At 30.9% G+C, this 22,991-nt stretch overlaps 1 protein-coding gene and 1 long non-coding RNA gene across 2 annotated transcripts; one reads left to right on the top strand and one right to left on the bottom strand.

The window, feature by feature from the left end:
* Window positions 1–1,785: 1,785 nt before the first annotated feature.
* On the bottom strand, window positions 1,786–2,457 carry LOC121243182. Its single transcript, XR_005936073.1, has 3 exons — window positions 2,422–2,457; window positions 2,164–2,242; window positions 1,786–1,986 (listed from the first exon to the last, which is right to left on the bottom strand). It is a non-coding gene; the product is annotated as an uncharacterized LOC121243182 (long non-coding RNA).
* A 13,563-nt stretch (window positions 2,458–16,020) lies between these two features.
* LOC121243180 lies at window positions 16,021–17,104 on the top strand. Its single transcript, XM_041141250.1, has one exon. It carries the CDS (start codon window positions 16,379–16,381, stop codon window positions 16,877–16,879), a length of 501 nt encoding a protein of 166 aa, XP_040997184.1. The 5' UTR covers window positions 16,021–16,378; the 3' UTR covers window positions 16,880–17,104.
* The last annotated feature ends 5,887 nt before the right edge of the window (window positions 17,105–22,991 follow it).

The following is a 22,991-nucleotide window of genomic DNA, read 5'->3' as shown; positions in this document are numbered from 1 at the left end:
GTTCAACTCCCCATCAGCTCGTTCAACTCCCTCTCAACAACATATTTAAATCTCTCCATTTTTGTCACTAATCTGACAAGACTCATAAGATAATAAATACTACTTATGTGAGCCGAGATGAAGACACTAAGAAATACATAATGAACACTATCATGTGTCTCAACTTTTCATGAATTAAATGCACATAATGTATGTGCATGAATGCAAGTAAAATCATGACAAAATGAATAAAGTAACTTGGTTGAGACATAAAAACAAACACTTGGAGCAAACGTCGATATATGACATAACCATAAATATTATCTCAATTAAGGAAAGTTTCAAATACCATTAAACTAAAATATTAATATAATTTGAGATTCTTCACTTATAATCCCCTCAACTCTCGTCATCATCGTTCTCTTCCTCTTATTTATCTTCCTCTTCTTCATCTTTCTCTTCCTCTTCATTCTCTATTTGATTTTGTCCTAAGCCTGAATATAAATTCAAATGAGAGTCCAAAAATTCTAGAATAAGGTTGATTGATATCAACTAAACATATGTGGGGTGCTCACCTGTGCATGCATGAATGTGTTTACTAAGTTTCACAATTCAGTTAATTCGTTCCGCATTTTATCAAACTCTTCCTTGGATATACCATATTCTTGCTTTGAAGTTGGTAATGAATGTTGACAAGTTTGCACACCTATTTCAGGCTCAGTACCTTCAACTATTTCAGGATTAAATATAGGAAAAATATCATGTAACATAGTTGTCATCCCAATGGAGTCTTCATTTATTTGCTCATTATTGTTTTGAGCATTAGTAACAAGGTAAGATGGCTCTCATTTTCTCTCCCCATGAGCATGCCAAATGGTATAACCTTAATAAATTCTATAACTAATCAAATGATCATATACCATGTTGGGCATGAACATCATACGTAATCTACATTTTCTACATAGGCAACAAATCGACAAATGTGTGGGACAATTCTCACATGCAAACTTCAAAAACTCATTGACACCATTGACATACTCTTTTGTATGTCAAGATTTTTTTATCTAACTTTTGTTCATAGCTTAATTATATTTAAAATATGAAAATAGAATTGAATGAGAATGCAAGATCATCAATAATTTATAACATAGTATAGAAAATAATATTAGACTTTAAAAAGTAAAGCAAAATAAAACATAAGTACAAGTATAACGACGTCTATGTGAAAACAGAAACTTGGACGAGATGACCAACTTGATGGTGAGGAGAACTCGGCAAAATGCATACAGTAGCCCAAATCTAAAAACATTATAACAAGTACACACCATTAAATGCCGTTAATTTAATTTAAAAACATAAATTAAAGCCTGCACACCTTGAAGGTAGCATGTGTTTTTCCCAGTGTGAACTTGTTAATTTAATCTAAAAACATTATAATAAGTGCACATCATTAAGGTTACGTTTGGGTATTAAAAGTACATCAAGTACTCTTATTACTATTCTTTATTTTATTATTACTTTTCACTTACTTTTTTATTATTTATTATTTTTTACTTATTATTTGTTATTCTATTATTACTTTTTCACTACTTTTTTACTACTATTCATAAATATTCTCAATACTTTTCAAGTATTTTCACTACCTAAACGTAGCCTAATTAAGCACTCATTAGGCATATCTGAGAGTTTTTTTTATTGGTTCTTCAATTTTTTTTTTAATTTTTTTTCAACATGTTTCCAAGTTTTAAAATTTTTTTAATAACTACTACGTTTTTTTTTTTTTTTTTTTTTTTTTGAAACGTGGCGTGCAATGTGGCATGCCTCATCAGCACCGTTAACAATTCACTAATGGGTTTTAAGAAAGGAAAACCATAGAGAGCAAACAATTCAATTAAAAAACACAAAATGGGTGCTATTATAATCATCTAAAGTTCCTTAATTTTTGGCCCGCTTCATTGAATTACAATAAAGTTTTCTGGAAATATTTTGAGCAAACAATGCATCTTACTTATAAGATAAATTCTATTTACAGTTCTGAGTGGGGTGTTGCGTGTGTAATCTCATTAATAAATGAGAGTAAAAGAAAAAAAAAATATCATTTTAAAAAAGATATTATTATAATTTTAAAAATTTTTAAACATAACTGTATGGATTTACATAAAAAATCCTTATATATAGACTTACTCTACTTATAAATACTGTTTCACGAAGGAAACTTGCTCACAAAGTTACTCTCTCTATATATGACATATAGCCCACTAATCTTTAGGTTGTGTTTGAATGTTGAAGCGAGTTGAGTTGAGATGATAAAATATTATTAGAATATTATTTTTTAATATTATTATTATTTTAAAATTTGAAAAAGTTGAATTGTCTATTATATTTTATGTTAAAATTTAAAAAAATTATAATAATGAGTTGAGATGAGTTAATGATCCAAACGAAATCTTAGACTGCTCTTTTGCAACCTGCCTATAATATCATGCACCCATTAGTCATATCAACTTAAAAATATATTCTATTAATATTTTATTCAACTTTTTAACTTTAATTTCAACTTATCTGATGCAAAAACAAACGAATGCAAGTCATGTCACGATGCAAGCGTAAAGTAGTGTTAAAAAATGGACACAAATCTTCATACTGGTTGGACAACAAGAAACGATCAATAACCTCAAGTGATGATGGGTCAATAGGCCTCTGCAATGTTCAATCATTTTTACCCTCACAAAATGACCTCAATGGGAAGATCCCTCGTAGATAAAGTCAACCATACCAGAATAAGGAATAATCTGAACACAAGATACAACTAAATTTATATGCAACATGATGTTTTCCCGGGAAACCTAGTTCAGAAACCGAGTTAGAGAGTCTTAAGTACGTGCGGGAGTGTTTGATGGTGGAGTGCTCTGTTTTGAGGGTGCAAAACAGAGGAACGTGGTTGCACGATGACAACACTAGATACGTAATGCCCGATGACAACACTGTGTGGAGGAGGAGATGTGAGCAGTGGTTACCGATCGAAGGGACGTTCTATGGAGGCGTTGCAGCACGATGACAACACTGGGAGCAATAAATTTTCGGCAACCCTAGCTATGTTAATGGGGAAGATCAAACGGCATGTTTAAGATGGGGTTATGTGGTGAAAAAATATTTCTCTACTATGAAGTTGACGATCAACGCATGATCAACGGCAATAAAACTTTCAAAATTTTAGTCTTTTTTTCCTTTAAATTAAAAAAAAATGATGATATATAAAATGGGAATAAAGTATAAAATTTGAGAAGTGATAAATTTTATTTAATAATTAGAAGAAGAAGAAGAAGAAGAAGAAGAAGGGAGTTTGGTAGAAGCCAAAGCTGAGAGAATTTCATCAGAGAGTGTTTGCAAGGAAGAAAATAGAAGTAACACTTGGCGGCCTCACACCAACCTACGATACCACTTTGCTAGGCCTTTCACCTATAATTCAAAAGTTAGATTTACATTTTAATAAATTTGTATTTAGGAAAAATTTAAGAATCTTCTTTATTTTCTATAAGTAGTTTTAGACAAATAAATGATTCTAGTAAATTTAGACAAATAAATTTACATTTTAGGACTCGTTTGTTTTCAGAGATGAGATGAGATGAGATGAGATTAAAGTTAAAAAGTTAAATAAAATATTGTTAGAATATATTTTTTAATATTATTTTTGTTTTAAGATTTGAAAAAGTTGAATTGTTTATTTTATTTTATGTGGAGATTTGAGAAAGTTATAATGATGAAATGAGATGAGATGAGATGTTTCCTGAAAACAAACGAGTAAATTTGAGTAAATTACATTTCATACATTATGGTTTAGTGGTCAAGTTTTATATATCCATGTTATTTCATTAATCATTATAACTTTTACAAACAATTTTTCATCTAATCAAATTATATTCAAATAATTTTTTAATTTTATAATATTTTTATTTAATTTTTTACTCTCATTTCACATAATACAATAAAATATTTTTGAATTCAAATAATTTTATTACTATTCACAGAATTATGAGATCATACTCTAAGTGTCCAAACGAGGTTGGATTTTTAAAAGAATATTTTAACAACCTTTGTTATTTTATGCTTTTCTCTTTGAATAATTATCATATGTCTCATGGTCGATTAATTAGAATAATAACTCTTACATGTGTAGTATAAAGAGGATGGTAAAGCAGGGACAAATCACTGATCTGATAGTCTCTAGTGTTTATTGCATGTGTGCTTATAGGAGTGGGCAATGGGTCACTTGGCCACCTGGCCTGCCCACCCCACCAGGGTAAAAGGCCAGCAACCTGGTCAGCTACCATTGATGAGTCGGCAGATTAGGGTATTTTGAAAGGAAAATGTTAACTTGTCCATGGTTTTATCTTTTAGTTTTGACTGTTCGTGTGTTTTATTTTTTTTTTCTTTTTTTTTTTTACTTAATGGGTAAGAAAGTGACTATTAATAAATTTGTAAAATTTGTAAATATTTAAAGATATTTAAAAATGATTGAAAGAAAAGGAAAATAAAGTATAATTTGCACTAAGAGCACGTCCAGTGGTAGGACAGCTGATAAGAGCCCACTGGAACGAAGGATGATAGAAGGGAATGTAAAAGGAAAAAATAAAAAAGACAATAATCTAGATTTTCGAGTAAACTACTACCTCCAAATTTGGGCAAAATGCCTTATAAGTTATCTTCTATATTTACCTTTAGAGCATTCTCATTGGTTTGGTCAAAATCTAATAATAGCTAAACTTTAGCTAATATGTACCAAAAAATCACCACATTGGATTAGGCATTGCTATAAAATCTTAGACTTCAACTACAGTGATTCTACAAATTTGTAGGTGAACAGTAGGTTAGTCAAACATTAAAATATTCAATTCTCACTCCTCTCACAAAATATGTAGGTAGATTTTATAATTAAGAAATTTGGTTTGATTTATTATTATTAAATATAAAATGTGATAAAAATAAATTAATTAGTTAATATTAATTAGAATATTAATTATTACGTTAATTATAATGATAAGTTAATTATAATATAATTATTATTAATATTAATATTTAATAAATGTGATAAATATTAAATTAATTTAATTAGAATATAATTATCATTAACATTTAATTGGTAGAACTACAAAATGTGATAAAAATAAATTAAATAAAAAAATTATTAAATTAATAATTTTTTATTATTATATAGAGAGTAAATAGATAATCCAATATGAGGATTGGATTTTAATGAAATAGATAAATACAAATTCATATAATATTAACTAAATTTTGAAGATGCATTTGGTCAATGAGGATGCAAAATTGACTACAGTGCCCCTAACATGATAATGGGCTTGGTCATTAACCTAACTATAAGTAAGGTCCACGATGCACTATATGAGTTCATTAATAAAAATGCTCCACGAGCCCACGATGCTCAACGGAACACCTAATAGTTAACGACTAAAAACTAAGTAAAAGTACACACTTCCTTGTTCACTTCATTTGCCAACCTTGAGGGTGTCTGAAACCCCAGATCAGCAACATCTGCCTCTCCCGCAAAAGACCTTGCCCTCAGGGTCAGGAGATTACCACCGCAAGTTCCAGGGGTGTAAGACTATTAGTCTGGATTAGAAAAACTTATTAGACCTATTCGATAGTCTTGGTTGGTCTCAGGGTGTGATTTTTTTAGACTGGATTGACCAGACCGAGACCGACTGAATATATATATATATATAAATATTAAATATATAATGCATTATTTTATACAATAATTATATAAATTAATTATGTAATTTTTATCCAATGACTATATATAAAATGTTAAAGAGATCACTTAATTTTAATTTTATTAATTTAATTAATTTTTTATATTAACTTCTTTGTCAAAAAAAGAAAAAAGAGGAAAAATATATATTCATGGACTGAATTGGATCGAATGGGTTGCTGACCGGACCGATAGCTAACGGTCCAGTCCCAAAAAAAATGATAGATCGAAATTTTTAGTTCATGACCTCTCCTGAACCGAACCGGATCAGATCGATTACATCCCTAACTGCAACTGTTCAATTGATGCCCAAGTGGAGTTCTCCTCGAGCTCACCTCTTCATTTCACCAACGCTCAACCAGGGGTTTATTCGACACTGTAAGATGCACTTCGGCTTAACTCTGAGGCCCTATATGGGTCCAAGGGAGCTATGGTTGAGGAGCCCAGGCATCTCTTAAGACAGGCTACATCACCGATTCACTACAAAACCTCAAAGGGGCCAAAGTACCGAGGAGAAAGTTCGGAACTTAAACGACAGGCCACACTCTGCTTCTTATGCTTTTGGAGCTTAAGGTATACCATGTCCTCCTCCTCAAATTCTCTCATCGTATACTTATCGTGTTGTGTGTAAATTCTTCTTTAATACAGCCAAAATTTCATCCCTTGATCTTAATTGTCTGTCAATCTCTGAGTTTTGTATTGTACCCACAACATACTATAGTAAGGTTGGTGGTTTAACACCATATAAGGCCTCAAAGGGAGTGCTCTAAGTGGAAGAGTGAAGGTTGGTGTTGTACCACCACTCCCTTCACAGTAGCTAGTTACCCATTCTTTAGGGCGATGGCTCACAAAGCACCTCAAGTACTGTTGGATCACTTTGTTAACAACTTCAGTCTGACCATTAGACTAAGGGTAATATACTAAGCTAAAGGATAAGCGAGTTCCATGCAACCTGAAAAGCTCCTTCCAAAAAGAGCTTGTGAAAGTAACATCCCTGCCAGTAACTATAGTAGAGGGCATCCCATGGAGCTTAAAGACTTGTAAAATGAATAACTTCGCCACTGTAATTGCAGTATAAGGATGGAAGAGAGGGAGGAAATGGGCATATTTTGTAAGGCGGTCTACCACAACTAATATTACAGAAAATCCCTTGGATGTAGATAAAGGCTTAATGAACTCCATAGAAATATCTATCCAGCTACCCTTCAACAAATTGAACCATGTTAATGTTTGTAATCATTGCTACAAATGGCTCCTCAGTTACGTTCACTTGAGGATTATTTCTTCACTCTCAAAATTTGCAAATTCAAGCAAAGTATCAACTTTTACCACAAACAAAACAAGGTTGATTTTGTGAATGGGGCCCTTGGTTTTTATCCTTTTGGTTGGGAAAACCTTTTTTGTGAGGTCTAAAAATTTTTTGAAATTTTTTCTTTGTGGCTTCAAATGACTATCTTTTGATAGTCTGACCTTTAGGCAAGCCACCATTTTCAGAAATTATATTTACCTTCTTGAAGTCTCATTTCCATCTTGAACCATTAAAACATCTTGGCCTCTAACTTTCTCTTCTATACCCGAATACGCATAACTAAGGTCTCCAAGGTTGTTTCCTTTTGTTTGTGCCGCATAAACTATTAAAACTCCCTCCATGAATATGGTAGCTTGTCAATGATGCCATAAACAATTAGATTGTCTCCAATCTTGATGCATTCGGATCGAACTTCTACTACAACCATTTGAAAATCTTGCGATTGCTCTATGACAGACTTTCCATCTACCATTTGATATCGAAAGAAGCGAATTGCCGCATATTTCTTTGCTCGAACTTCTTCTGTATCATATTTATTTTGTAAAGCTTTCTAAATTTTCTCTGCAGAGGAGTAAGTAATATTGTAATATTCATAAAATTGATCTGCAAGAGAATTTAAAAGATAACATCAACAATTATACTTATCTTTTGTATATTTTTTAATTTTTATTCATAAGCTTTCACTTGTGCTTCAGTCATGTTCTCGATAGTGATCTTGTTAGGATATAATATTAAAAAAATATTCTAATAATATTTTATTCAACTTTTAACTTTAATCTCAACTTAATACATCTTATCTCATCTCATCTGTAAAAACGAAGTCTCAAAGAAGCTTTATCATTTTCATACAGCTTCATATACTTGTGGATAACCTGGATATAGAAAATGTAAACTCTGCTAGTTTAAACTTTAAAGGCTGCAATGACTGCTGCCCTCAAAGACAGAAATAAGGTGATGATGCTTGATAAAGTTCAAAATGGTCTTTTGATGGTACGTAACTGGTCCTAGTTTTTCATAGCTTTATGCATGCCTGATAATTTGTTGGAGGATCTACTGAAACTATATGTATCTGTGATTTGTAAGATGTTAATTAACAATTGACCAAACTTAAGTATTATTTCTAGTGATTGATTAACAAAATTGAGTTTATAGGACGAGATATTCCTGTGGGAGACATATTATGCAATTATGAGTACTACTGCCACAGGAAGTTTCGTAAGGCCTCATTTTTTAAAAAGTCTATTTATTATCTTCACACCATATACCATATATAATTTTTTTTTTCTTTTACAAAATATATAGTGTATGGATAATGAGTAAAAGAAATCAATTAGTTCAGAAAAAATAAAATAAAATGATTAAAAAAAATAAAAATATGTGTAATGTATAGAGACGATGAGTATCAAAGCACCTCATTTTTTACCACCACTTCAGTACATTTTTCGTAAAAAAAATCTATTCATCATTTATTTTTTTATCATTATCTTTTCATCCCATAATATGGCATTAGATAATAAGTTTACAAGTGAAATATAAAAAATAATTTCTAATCATCTAATGTCACATCATAGAATGATGAGAAGATAATAAAAATTGAGATGATGAGTAATATTACTCTTTTTTGTAACTGCTTATCGGATGACTTTTAAGAGAAAATGCATTTTCCACCCACCAACTAATTCGCATTTTGCAATATGCGCTCCAAAATTGACGCATTGTACCCTTCCAAGTACCATCGAATGCCAAATAGCACCCGTTCAAATCCCACCATTTAGATGGATAAAAAATGAGTGATGCCACACAATATTTTGGTCGGATCTCAACGGAGGGTGCACATTTCAACTTTTTGGTAGGTAGAGGACACAATATACCAATTTAGGCAGTTTATTTACAATGTATATTGGGAAATGTATATTGAATTTCCGGTCCGAAATCATAGAAGTAATACAAAGATATTTATTACTGTCTTCATTAATAAAATTTTAATCTCATAAACTATGATGAGTTGGTATTATTCATAAACTATTGAATTATTTCTTTTTCAAAATATAAGAGATGATTCGAGGATAATGAAATGCGTTACATTTATAAAATATGATGAAATGGAAAGCAAGTTAAGCAACTGACCTATTGGTTTATGACCAACTTAAGGTACCAAATTCATGGTATAGTTGATTAGAGGTTGGTCAATAGTAAGAGCTCATATGAAGAAAATGATCATCAAGGTTGACCAAATAAACCAAGCCAAATAGACATGACTTATGACCAACACAGTTGACCTAGAGAGGTTGTGTATGGATAATGGAAGGTTGCCTACCACTTGGGAAACTACAGGCAGCCTTCTTACCTGTCTGTACATGAAGTCTTAATAAGGAGAGATTGCAATTTGGTTGTAATCCAACCATATGCATTTATTCAGTTTTATTCTTTCCTTTCTGAGTGATTAGTGGCCAAATCTGTAATCAAAACCTAACTCTGCTCATGGCCGACGTAAAAGGAAAATGACCCAAAAAGTGTCCTTTGGTGTATATGAAAGGAGAATACTTAAAAGATTAGATAAAAATAATTTTATAAATTGATGTGACATGATATGATTTATCAGATTATAAAAATTTAATAGATCAGATGAAACTACATTAATTTATGAAATTATTTTTATATAATTTATTTGTGAATGTAACAGTCCTCCTAAGAAAATGCCTCATTCTTTTATTTTCCTGGGCCATCAACTAATCCTTTTGTAATAGGATCGTGCTACTTTGCCACCTAACTCTTACTAATGGACGCGATCGTTAGTTCATTCTATTAAATTCTTTAAATATTTAGAAAAAAAAATATAAATTTATTAATAGTAATTTTTTTAAATATTAAATAAATAAATAAAAATTAAATACACTAGCGGTCAAACTCAAGGAGCAAACTAGTTTTGGGTGATTTTATTTCTCTTCAAATTCAGCTTTATTTATTTTTGTGTAAGTAGCCTTGTTGCTGTTTAATTATCATATTGGGAGAGAGAAAATAAAAATAGTTTTGGAGAAAAAACTCAAAATAGGATTTACTAGTTTTTCTTTTTAGGATTTAGAGTGAAAAATAGATAAACACATAATTTGAGAAGAGTAGTACATTATTTATTGACAATTTATTATCGCTCGTGTAAGTTTTAAATATTAAAAAGAACGGTATTCATGCAACTATGCAAGTATCGTGGACTTTGATCAGAATAAAGACAATATGAAAAGGAAGGTACTGTTCCATGATATAAGAACTGAAAATAGATTAATTTTGTTAAGAAAAATTATATTCATCATCTCTACACGGCAAACTTTTTTTAGTTTTTGTTTTTTTTTTCTCTTATTAAATATGTGATATATGGATAATAAATAAAAAAATTTAATTAGTTTAAAAAAAATTAAAAAAATAAAAATAAAATAATATATAATATATAAAAATAATGAATAACAAAACTAACTTGCTAAAGGGTTGAAGTCTCAAAGTCAGATTCTCATCGAGGGGGGGGGGGGACTTGGTCACAAGTCACACAAATTTGGCGGACCCAAGAAAAATGAGAAACACAAATTTCCAACCTATGACCACAAACCTTAACCCAACTTGCCCACTACCTAGAAAATGTTAAAAAAATAAGGTTTGATATTTAGGTATTAACATATACATAATAATATCGTATAATTATTTTAAAAAATTAATTTATTATTAAAAAATTAATTTTTTTATATAATCTTTATATTTATTTTTTTTTAAAGAGATTGTATGACGCTTACGTATTTTACGATGGTAAATAATATTTTTTAATATATATATATACACGTGTGTTTTTCATTTATTGTTTCGCAGCAGAATATAAAAATAATAATAAAATAAAAGACAGAAAGACATTGACAAAGACTTGAGTCACGCCACCTCATGTTGATTCGACTGTCACTTACTTATTCGGGCTCCACCTTTGAGTACACGACACGTGGGAATCATGGATCTGCTGCTTCACTCCTTGATCATGTGAAACTGCGCTCACCGCTCATGATTCTACTCTCGGCAACAGATGGCATTATTTAAGTACTATGCATTGATCTATCCACATGCATATATAAAGTTACCTCTTTTACATATTTATTTTGTCATTCAAACAAAATTTTTATATTGACTTATATATATATTTGAGATAAAATAATAATATTATTTTATTATTATTATTAATTTTTTTTAAAACCGATTTATTTATATATATTTTACAATTAGCATCCACTACATACATTTGATATTAATAATATAAATGTAATAATAAAAAATATAATTTAGGCTTATATTATATTAAAAATATAATAAAATGAAAAATATATATATAATATATTATAATAATATAATAAATGTGTAGATGAAGGTTTGTTGTGTTGTTGAAGAATAGAAGAAAAAAGATTGTGGGAGAGAGAATGGGAGGAGAGAGAAATAATGATTAAAATATATTTTATAAAATAAATAGTAACTCTTCAAATATAAATGAGTACTGTTTATAACTAGTTAAATATATAAATATGTATAAATTAATGTAGATAAATTTAAGCTCATATTATGTAAATATGACCTTACATATGTATATGTATAAATTAATGTGAATGCTCTAACATAACAATCTCATGTGTGTATGTACGACGTTAAATATTATAATAGTAGATAAGTTTGTATGAACTTTTTATTTCTGATATTTCAATATTGGTTATTTCGATTGTAAATCGTTAATACTTCGATCAATGTGCCATTGACAGGTGTTAAAAAATAAAAATATATTTTTAAAAATGAGAATAGATTTGAAAATATAAGAAATTAAAAAAATATACACCGATCCCTCGGTCACTCTCAAGCATCGGATCGAGGCATCTACATTACATATTATCTCCATGACATAATTTAATTTAAAAGATAAATTTTAAAACTTAAATATTACAAATCAAATTATAAGATTTAGTTAGTGGTAGTTTTAAAATAGCAATACTCTTTGTTTATATAACTTTTTAATTTTTATTTTTTAGAATGTGCTTTTATTTTTCATTTTTACACGTGGCACTACAACATTGGAGATGATGTGGCACATTCAGGGAGTATCAACAGTTTATAATATGAGCAATGTCACGTACAGTTTTTAAATAGAGACTACACTACAAACTTAGTTAATTTTGTCTTTAATTTTTTTTAAAATTATAATAATATCTTTATCAAAATGATACTTTTTTTTTATTTAATGAAGAGCTTGCACATATAATTTTTAAATAGTGACTACAAATATAAGTTCTCTTATAATATCTTTAATTATCATTCTTTCGGATGTTAATGCGAAGGTATTTATGTCAATCATTTTTATTTATAATTGACGTAACAGACATATTAATAATTGGTGGTATCACATAGATCTTATACTTGGAATCTTACAAGTTAACTCAATCTATGAAATTCACTTCCATTTTCTGAAGAACTAAAAACATATATTTTCCCATCCTCTCCTATGTCCTTAGTTTTATATCTAAGTTCCAAAAACTCATTTGATAATACGTTAGGAAATAAAAAATAATAATAATAATTAAGAAGATAATAGATAACATTTTACTCTCAATATAAAGGAAGAATCTTATTATTAAAATATTTGCTACGGAACTGATATTTGGTAGCTACTCATTACGCAGTGGAATGCGCATTCCAATTTTAGAATTGATATACATTGTATACTTTTTAATACTTAGAGAGTATAGAGGAGGTTATCAATATTGTGATTGATGATTATTTGAATTCTCCTGTCTTGGGTCCATTATCATCCTAGTTAATCAAAATTATCTAATTAATTAATATATATGATATAGATAAATTATATTTTACCTCACAAATCAAAACTACTATTGCAATATGATTATTAAACTCCCAACTTTTTTTCGTTCTTGTTTTCCTTCTGTATAGTAAAATTAAAAAAGGAATTCGTCTCTTAGACGATTTATTCGTAGAGGTTGAATCCTTCATTTCTATGAAGGGTGAGATTGAGTCTCTGTTTAAGTATAGTGTTATCTCTTGAATATTTGTCTATAGAGAGTATCAGCAGTAGTGAAATCTAGACCAACCCAGTAATGTACTGGTAAAGCTCCAAATGGTTGATAAAATGATATCCCTCCATGTATTTGATCATGGATATAAGTTTCTCTTAATGAATAAATAAATGAATGAATGACATTTCCCTTAAAAAAAAAAAAAACTGTCAAATTTTTTATTTTACCCCTAAATTACGTTCTTTTTACAATTTGCCCACTTCTCTAAGATTTAAACGTTATATACTTATTTTTCATCCATCTTAATGATAAGTGCTTATTGATGAGTTCAAATTTGATTTATCATTAGGAGTTCATGCTTTCTTTTACTTAATCAAGAACAGCTCTTGAATTAGGTGTACAACTTCTGTAATTAATCGAAAAAGGAAATATTCTAGATTCTCCCTCCTATATTTTATAGGAGAGGAATGAATCACTTTATCAAATAATAAAAGGAATTGGGGCATATATATTATAACCTATACTTTATGGCTAAGTGACAATCTCAATAGTTTCAAGGTTATATTATATATAAGAAACAAACCAATGACTTGAACTTCGCTCTCTAGGAAAATCCTCTCCCTTCTCTCTAAACACTCTAAAACTTCAGATCGAACGAAAGGGGGTGGGAGCTTCGGCTCCTCCCCCCTCTTTCTCCTTCCCCTCCCCCTTCTTGTCTGTCCATGTCATTTTCTGTATAGTGTTTTTTGGATTTTTTATTTTATTTTTCAGGCCGAATAAGAGATGATCGTCGTTCGGGTCTTTGCAGCCGTCACCTTCCTACACGCACCCTACCGGGATGAAGCCCAGCCGCCGATCTTCAAGACCACCAAATTTGGCGTTCATCGGAGTGGAGCGTAGCCCGCACGCGCCGGACGAAGCTCCGGATCTCGTCGATGCATGCCCATCACGCGCCACTACGGAGCCCTCTGCCGATGCCACGCTCGGCATCTCTGGACTCCTTGACTCCGGGGCTTCCAAGATTGACCGTCGATTTTCCTCCCTTGTGACTAGTACCCTGCACGCGTCACTGCCGACGCATCGTGCACTGTTCATTCGCTTGGGTCTTATGTTTCTTTGTTGTTCTATTCCAGTTTTTGTTATGTTTGTTTTTGTGTTTTTGTATTCTTTTGTTGACCCAAGTAAGGTGTTGTGCCTTTGGATCATCTGTAATCTGGGGTAAGAGCTATTCGAGAGTGGGGGGTGATGTCATGGCCGGTGATATCGTACAACCAGTGCTCGCACGTAGGTGCTACTTGCGTAGTGGAGGCTGTTGTGTCCGTGCTTGAGCTGGGTGCTCGTGCCATCGGGACTCGAGATGCCGATGACTGTGGTGGGCGTGACGTCCGGGTCACACTGAGGCTTGTGGTTTTGTAGTTTAGTTGTTAGTTGTTAATGTGTTTTATTTATTTTTTTGTTATTTTAGTTTTTAATAAAATAGAAATAGGCTATTGGATTTAGTGTCCATAGCAGTGTCCCATACTTTTCCTCTCTAGGAGGATAGAGGGGCCTTCGGGTTCTGTTTACAGAACGCTTTCTCTATAGAGAATTTATTGAGGACTTAAAGACAATGTCCGCTATAAAGAAATTTGTGTGTGGGGAAGCCCCAGAGCTTATGCGTAGTTGGCTTAGAGTCTGAATTTTTTCATGTATTGATAAGTCATAGTTGTAACTTCAGTTCATTAATGAAATGTGACTATTTTCATCAAAAAAGGTTATATTATATATGTATAAAAAAAAAAATTATTCTATTTTCGGATCAGTGTATAGAACATATAATTTATATCAATTAAATGGTAATACTTAATTTATAAGATTTATTTTTTAAATCAAATTATATATGTGGTGTAGAGACTTTAGAATAGTAATATTTGAAAAAATATATATAATATATTAGAGTAAAGTTTGATTTTTCTTTGTAATTCTCAAGAAGCAGCCATCCCAAAATTGAGTTGACAATTGAAATTTAAGAATGATGGGACCAAAGTTCCAAATCAAGTTGATTTCGAACTTAAATATCATCAAGTTTATTTTAATAAGTTAAAGGTCCTTCTCTTTCAGGAGAATATATGATATGATAGTTTCATTATTTTTTGTGGGGTCTTCTAATAGGGTTTCCCAACTGATTTAATTTATGAATGACAGAAATTCTTAACCATTGATTATTTATGAATGACAGAAATTCATAACCTTTCTTGTGATTCTTTCCAATTATATATATATATATATAATAATTATATGACATTAAAATATGAGTAATGTTAAATATAGTTGTAGGGTGTGTAAGTTTTGCATACACCATTTGAAAAATACTGAGATTCACCATTAAAAAGTGAGTTTTTTCATATTGATCTTAGATTTGACGGCTTTTTTCATAAAAATGGTACTTAACTTGTACAAATAGTTTTCCTTAAAATATCTAAGTAAAACATATAAGTTGTGTTTAGACCAAAGAATTTGAATTTAGATTCCCATTTGTGTTTAGATTTAAAATACAAGATTTTAAAAGCATAAAAGCTTGTCTAAATTTGTTGCAAATCCAAGTGAGAATTTAATATATTATCCAAACATAGGATTTGGAAATGAAACATCAAAATATAAATCCTTCTCTCAAAATCATATTGTTCAAACCAACCAAAAATTCTCCAATTGAGAAAATTAGGCCACGTTTAGTTACGCAGTTAAGATGAGATGGGATATTTTGTTTAAAGATGAATAAAATATTATTATAATATTATTTTTTAATATTATTTTTATTTTGAGATTTAAAAAAGTTGAATTGTTTATTATATTTTGTGTAAGAGTTGAAAAAAATTATAATAATTATATAAAATGAGATGAGATAGTTTGATTTTATGTAACCAGACCGTCTAAATTCTTATTTGTCATTAGAGATGATATCTACTCTCAAGATGGCACGAGACTTTCAAAGTATTTTCTGGAGGTGCATATAATCTTCAGTAAGGATGCAGCACACTATAAATGCTATAAATGCTCCTGTCTTCTTCCATCAAAACCTTCTTCAATTGAAAAACAAATAAATAAATAAAAACAGAGTAGAAGAAGTCAACTACTCAACTTGAGAGCCACCGGCTATCACCGGTCACCTAAGCCCTATCGTCAGCTATAAGCCTATATATACACACTCCATTTTCTTTTCACTCCTGAACAGAGGATTTATAGTAAGAAACCTTCGCCGCCCATATCTATTATCCGATAGGTATTCCGATCAAAAACATGCTAAAAACACCAGAACATGGCTCCGGCTCGTCGAAGCCGAAACCAGCAAGCTTGTTCATCTCCATGTCCGCTTTCATGGCTCTATGCGCCGAGAGAGCTGGCCGAGTCTCCCGCAAGCTCAAACCCAAGAAGACAAGGAGGATGACAACCAGGACCGCTCATGCTCATAAAACGGAGCAGCTTACGTCCCCGACGTTAACTTCCCGTCCGAAGCAGCTCCTGTCCACCATCAGCAACAAGGCGATCAGGTTCATGCACCCGAAAAAGGTCGGTGAGGAGGGAACTGACGCTGGCCGGTCCGATCAACCGGAGGAGTGGGGCGACGGAGGGGTCTGGCAAAAGACGATCTTGATGGGCGACAAGTGTGAGCCGTTAGATTTCTCGGGCGTAATTTATTACGATAGTTACGGACATCAGCTGAACGAAGTGCCTCCAAGGTCGCCACGTGCCAGTCCTCTCCCCGGGTATCTCACCCGTGCGGGGAAATCTGAGCTTTGACTAGTGTAACGGCGGTGAATTTCAACGTTCCATGTCGTGTTGCGATTTTAGTGGTTGGGGAATAATAGGATTGAGGGCCCTCGGTGGACGAAGTCATTCATTTTGGAAAGAAATTAGCTTCCTTTTTTTTTTTTTCTTTTTTTTTTTAAGGGTTTGGGATGTTTATAATTTTGTATGTAGAAAGAATTTAAGTGCACCTATAGAGATAAATGGATGTTTTGCCTTTGTATGTTCTTGATTTTAGATTACTATTATTATTATTATTTGTTGACAAGGATGGAACTAAAGTATTTGTGTTTACACTACACTTGGATTTTTCAAATTGTTTATTTTTTTAATAAGATAATAATTAATAAATTAAATAAAAAATAAAAATCTAATATTAAATTTATATAACTAACAAGTAAAACCTCTATTAAATTATAAAATTTTTTAAAATTTATAAGTAATTAATATCTAACTAGTTAATATTTATTCAAAATAACAGTATATATATTATATATCTGCATATATTATTAATACATATATTTAATATATGATAGCATATGTCTATTTCATACATGATTCCTACATATATACTAGTATATGAAATTATTAAATTTTATCGACTAATTATTATATAAATTATAAAATATACATATGAAGTATATTCATTATATAGACATAAGTAATTAGATTACATATTATATATTTTATTATAAAAGTGGTATGCTTATATTATTAGCTAATATATATATATATATGTATATATACATAGGTGTATATATATATTTATCAATATATGAATGAGTTTTAATCGAGTTGAGGTAATGAGTCGACTCGAGTATAAACGAGCGGGCCTTAATAAGCCTTAGTCGAGTCGAGTCGAGTTTTGTCGGGTATGTATCATTTACAAATCGAGCGGATATCTGCTTTCACGAACGAGCTTTTTTTTCACGAGTCGAGTTCGATTCGAATTTAACCGAGTGAATATCGAGCGGGTTATCAAACATACTGGTTTATCAAAGTTGCTATTATTCACAGATTCTATCAAAACCTTAGTCTTGCATAATATCATTTATTAAGATCTTGTTTGGTTATACAAATGAGATAAGATGTGATATGATTAAAAATGTATAAATAGTAGTGAGATAGTTTGTAAATCATGGTAAAATAATTTGAATTAAGATGCTTTATGAGATTTTGATAAATGAGAGAGAAAAAATCGAATAAAAGTATTTTAATATTTAAATATTATTAGAATATAGTTTTTTAATATAATTTTTATTTAGAATTTGAAAAAGTTGAATTATTTTTTGTATTTTATTTAGAAGTTTGATAAAGTTGTAATGATTAGATAAAAAATTGAACGGTTAAAAATTTGAAATTAAAAAGTATTTGTATTTGACTGATATTTGAGTATTGAGATAAAATGAGATGGGTTGAAACCATCTATAAAACCAAATGGGGCCTTAACTTTAAAAGTAGAAAAAAAAAATATACTATGTTGATGTCATGGGTTGAGAATGGTATGAAACAGGAACTTGTTCATAATGAGAGCCAATAAATTAATTTGTACTTAAATATTCTCCTAATTTCACTTTTAATAAACAAAAACCATTTAGCGAGAAACATAGATTATATTATTATTTTTTTATCATTTTACTCATCATATTTAATTATTCTTAAAAACCAAAATAGGCAATATAGAGCAGAATGTGCTCAAATCATGTGGATTAATCACCCTCCCAAAATTCATTTTTACAAATTAAAATATATGTGTGTATATATATATATTCTTGACCTCAAATTGAAATTAAAATAACCCTTATTGTTCAAAAATATATTATAATCATATTAAAATGTAAAAAATATATAAATTTATGCTTTTGTTAAAATTAATTATCTAATCCCAATCTTCTACAGAATGATTTTTTTCTTAAAAAACTTCTAAAAGTCAGTATAAAGTATATATCTCAACAAAGAAATCGTTTTTCCTTTTTTATTTGCATTGGATGTCTGAGATAAAGTTTCGTCTAATTCTAAATATGCACAAAGAGTTTTTTATGTGTAGATAATCGAGTAATTCAAAGAAAAAATCTTACAATCTAATTACATAAGATGTCCAATTTTTAAGTCTTGTTGTAGGACCACTATGAATTTTAGACTTAATACGAGTCTTGCGGGCTTATTATTAACATTGAAATGATAGTTGTAGTCATGAATATGTAAGCATCGCGTAATTATTTTTAAAAAAATAAATAAATATGAAACTCAAATAAAAAAAATTAATTTTTTAATAAAAAATTTACTATTTTTTTTTGTATTATACAATCAGATGCACTTTTAATGAATGATTATGTCGTTTGTGTGTGCAAAACTCAGAAGAAGTCAGGGTCAACTCAAAAACGACACGAGAGGTGACCATAAGCTTGAACAATTGGGTGAATAGAATCTGTATTTAATCCTCTAAAAATGAGAAAGTCTACTATGTTGCTCCAAGTTGACCGTAAACTCAGATTCTATTTTTTTTTTTTAGTGTTTAGTAATTAAGAAAGTGATTTTAAATATATTGATGTATTTTTTTTATTTTTTAAAAAATATTTCAATGTATTAAAAAATATGAAAAGAACAAAAAAAAAAAAAAAAAAAAAAAACCACTAGACAGTAAATTCAGCGGTAAGAGTGGGCACTATTTAAAAATATGCAAAAAACCAACTTTCCCATTTTGTCAGTGTTGTCGACCATATTTACATTTATATTATATTATCCAAGCCTACAATTGCTTAAGATACACGAAAATGGGCAATATGGTCTGTTGAATGATTCAATTTCCAACCTGTTGGGTGTGTATTTTCTGAATTTTATTAAGGTAAGAGATGATCATATGTTTGAATGAAAATTCAAGTGAAGAAAAGGACTCGATTTCAAAGAGAGAGAACCGTCAAGTTTCTTGAATTTTCCAATATTCAATTCAAGGAGTTTCCATTGGATGATTCGAGAGAAGTTGGTCTTGGTCATAGACAGTTGCCGTCTAGAATTTGATCCTCCATCTCTTATGATCTGTAATAATTAAAAATGACGTAAAAAAGTAATGATATGACAACACGTACAAGGGTCGAAGAATTAGACACAATGAAAGATTAAAAGATGATAAAAGACATGAAAGGCATAGAAGGCTATAAAAGGTAGACCTCTTCTTTTGAGTGGCATCATCTTCTTTAGGCTCTTCATCTTCCTTTTATTATACCACATTTTTCCACTGTAACAGAGAGCTTAAGAGGTTAAGAGAACTTGTGTGAGGACACGCCAGCGTAAGGGGACATATAACTTTCCAAGGACAAGTGAGAGGCAAAGAAGAGAACATTTTCTTGAAAAGACGGAAGGCAAGGCAACGGTAGCCTGCAAAATGGAGCTAATCTAACAGGGTGAGCAATACTATATGGAAGGCCGGGCTGGCACATCTCAACATAGGGCATAACAAAGGGTTTTCCAGCTTGTGACGAGTGAAGTACCTAGGGAAGAACGAGCAGCTGAAGAGGTTGGCAAAGGCACACAATTGTACAAAGGTAAGAAAGGCTGAGCAGAAAGGTGAGTAACGAGCATAAGGCAAGCAACAATAAAGGACAAGACCCATACAAATGTAAGAGCTTTATGGGATAACATGAAAATGCTCATAAAGTAACAATGTCATACGTAGAAGCCCACACTCTTCTTGAAATGTCACATTTGAAGTGAGTCTACAGAAAAAAGATTACAAGTTTGCAGGTCATATAGTCTAAACCCAGAGGCATGGTCCAGTGCTAGGGTAGTAAATAAACCAGTATGTTTGATAGTTCGCTCAATACTCGCTTGGTTAAAGTAGATACCCGCTCGATTAGTAAATGATATATACCCGACTAAACTCAACTCGAATTGGCTATGGCCCGCTTATCTATGCCCGAGACGACCTGTTAGCTTGACTCAATTAAAACTCATTCAGATATTGACATATATATACACACACCGATGTATATATACATATATATTAGCTAATAATATAAGCATAACAATTTTATAATTAAATATATTATATATAACCTAATTACTTAGCCTATATATTGAATATGCTTCATAGTTATATTTTATAATTTGTACAATAGTTAGTCGATAAGATTTAAGTTGCATTTGGTTCACAAACTCAGTGGAGCTCAGCTAAGTTCAGTCTAATTTTAAGCTGAGTCTAACATCCAAACATCTAATTCTCAAATTACTAAACTGATCCCAACTCAAAACCTTCTTTACACGTGTGATCCACAACTTTTCAACTTAAAACATCTTTATACTTGGGACCCACAACCTTTTTCAATTTCTCATAAAAAATATTAAAGTCATTTTAATATCCAAATGCACTTTAAACTCAATTTAGATGGCCCCACATAATTCTCTCCACTACTCAACTCACTACTATTCATAAAAAATTCAAGTCAGCTGAGCTCAGCTTAACATCCAAACGCAGCTTTAATAATTTCATATACTAATATGTGAGAACCATATATGAAATAGATATATGCTATCATATATATGTATGTGCTAATAATTTATGTATGCATATAATATATTGTTATTATGGATAAATATCAACTAGTTACATATTAATTATTTATAAAATTTTAAAATATTATAATTCAATATATGTTCTACCTGTTAGTTGTACAAATTCAATATTAGATTTTTTTTATTTATCTAATTTAATAATTATTAAATATTATTAAAAAAATAAAAAAAATAAACAATTACAGCTGAGTTCAAGCTCTTTTTTGGGTCAAACTCGAGTTTTTTGAGTCGAGTCAATCTTGGCAAGCTAAAGACTGGCTCGGCTTGGCTCGATTACAGGCTTATCCAACGCCACGTGGGAGATTCGTACTTGGGGAGGGACTGCAGATTGGACACATGGCAAGTCGTAGGAATGTGCTTGTTTTCTCCCGCCAGTTTATCTCTATCATCCAGTAGAAGAACAACTGAGATTAAAGGGCTCCTATTCCTGCACATCAATAGTTAGAAGGACATCAGAAAAACACCTAACGATCACGACTTATAAAATGACTTAAAGGTAAAAGTCAAAATCTCACTTTTGAGATAGTAAGTGTTTGAACTTATTTGAAGTCATAATCTTCAAAGAAAGCAAGTGGCTTCAAAGGAAGCACAAAAGGAGTAGCATCAGTGCCACCATAGTGTTTTAAGTATTGTAAGGTAGGTTAGCTTTTAAGATAGTATTGAGAGTGTGTGGTAAATGCTGTAGGTATGTTGTGATATTTAGCCTTGCATATTTTTGTAACTTTCTCATTTTGTTTTCATGAAAATATCTACATATTCGTCATTATGTTTATGGATTATCTTTACATTGTAATTTTGAGATGATGAGTTTGAATGGTTCAGAATAATAATGTTGTGGATTTTAGGGTGCGTGAGTCTTACCGTGTGTCAATCATCATGGGCAGGTTTAGGAGTCATTGTGTCATTCTTACGATACGTTACCACAAGTTTCATATGGAGTAAAGGTCCTCATGATGATCGGGATAGAATACTTCCGTATTCTCACTTGATAAGCGGGTTGAGAGATTCCCTAGGCATATCTTTAAGTCGATTGACTGAGTAGGGAGATTCTCCAAGGCAACATGTATACTTCGGTGTGTGTTGGAGGATTTAAAACAGGCAAATGAGTTTGCACGTTGGCTAGGTGGGAGTGATTCCCAAGATCGAGCGGTGAAGTGATTTTCCTACTTGGCATTTTATGTGATGAGATTTATATGATGAGTTTTATGTGCTTGAAAAGAGGATGATTCTTCATCTCAGTGATAATTATGTATACTTGAGATTTGCACAAAGGGTAGTTTTTCAAAAGGCAATTCATCATCATGCTTATATATTTGTGTTTTATTTAGATGGTGGTTCCTCGACATAGCTATAAATGCATGTGTTTTTGTTTAGAAAATGATTCCTCACCATGTATGAATATATGTGTTCACATATCTTTTACATGAAGTTGTGCATTATATCTTTCACGTGCATTGTCTCTCTTCAGCAGTTTTTTCATAGCTATCTAACTTTGGTTTCATTCATCGAAACCATAGACTTTGACATAGAGGTAGCC

Source organism: Juglans microcarpa x Juglans regia, chromosome 8D, assembly GCF_004785595.1.
Source record: "Juglans microcarpa x Juglans regia isolate MS1-56 chromosome 8D, Jm3101_v1.0, whole genome shotgun sequence".
NCBI lineage: Eukaryota > Viridiplantae > Streptophyta > Magnoliopsida > Fagales > Juglandaceae > Juglans > Juglans microcarpa x Juglans regia.
The sequence above is the reverse complement of the archived record's forward strand: the minus strand, read 5'-3'. Positions and strand labels throughout refer to the sequence as shown.

What these genes read in the sequence shown, in the direction of transcription:
- LOC121243180 (XM_041141250.1), top strand. Translation starts at nt 16,379, where the DNA reads ATGCTAAAAACACCAGAACATGGCTCCGGCTCGTCGAAGCCGAAACCA.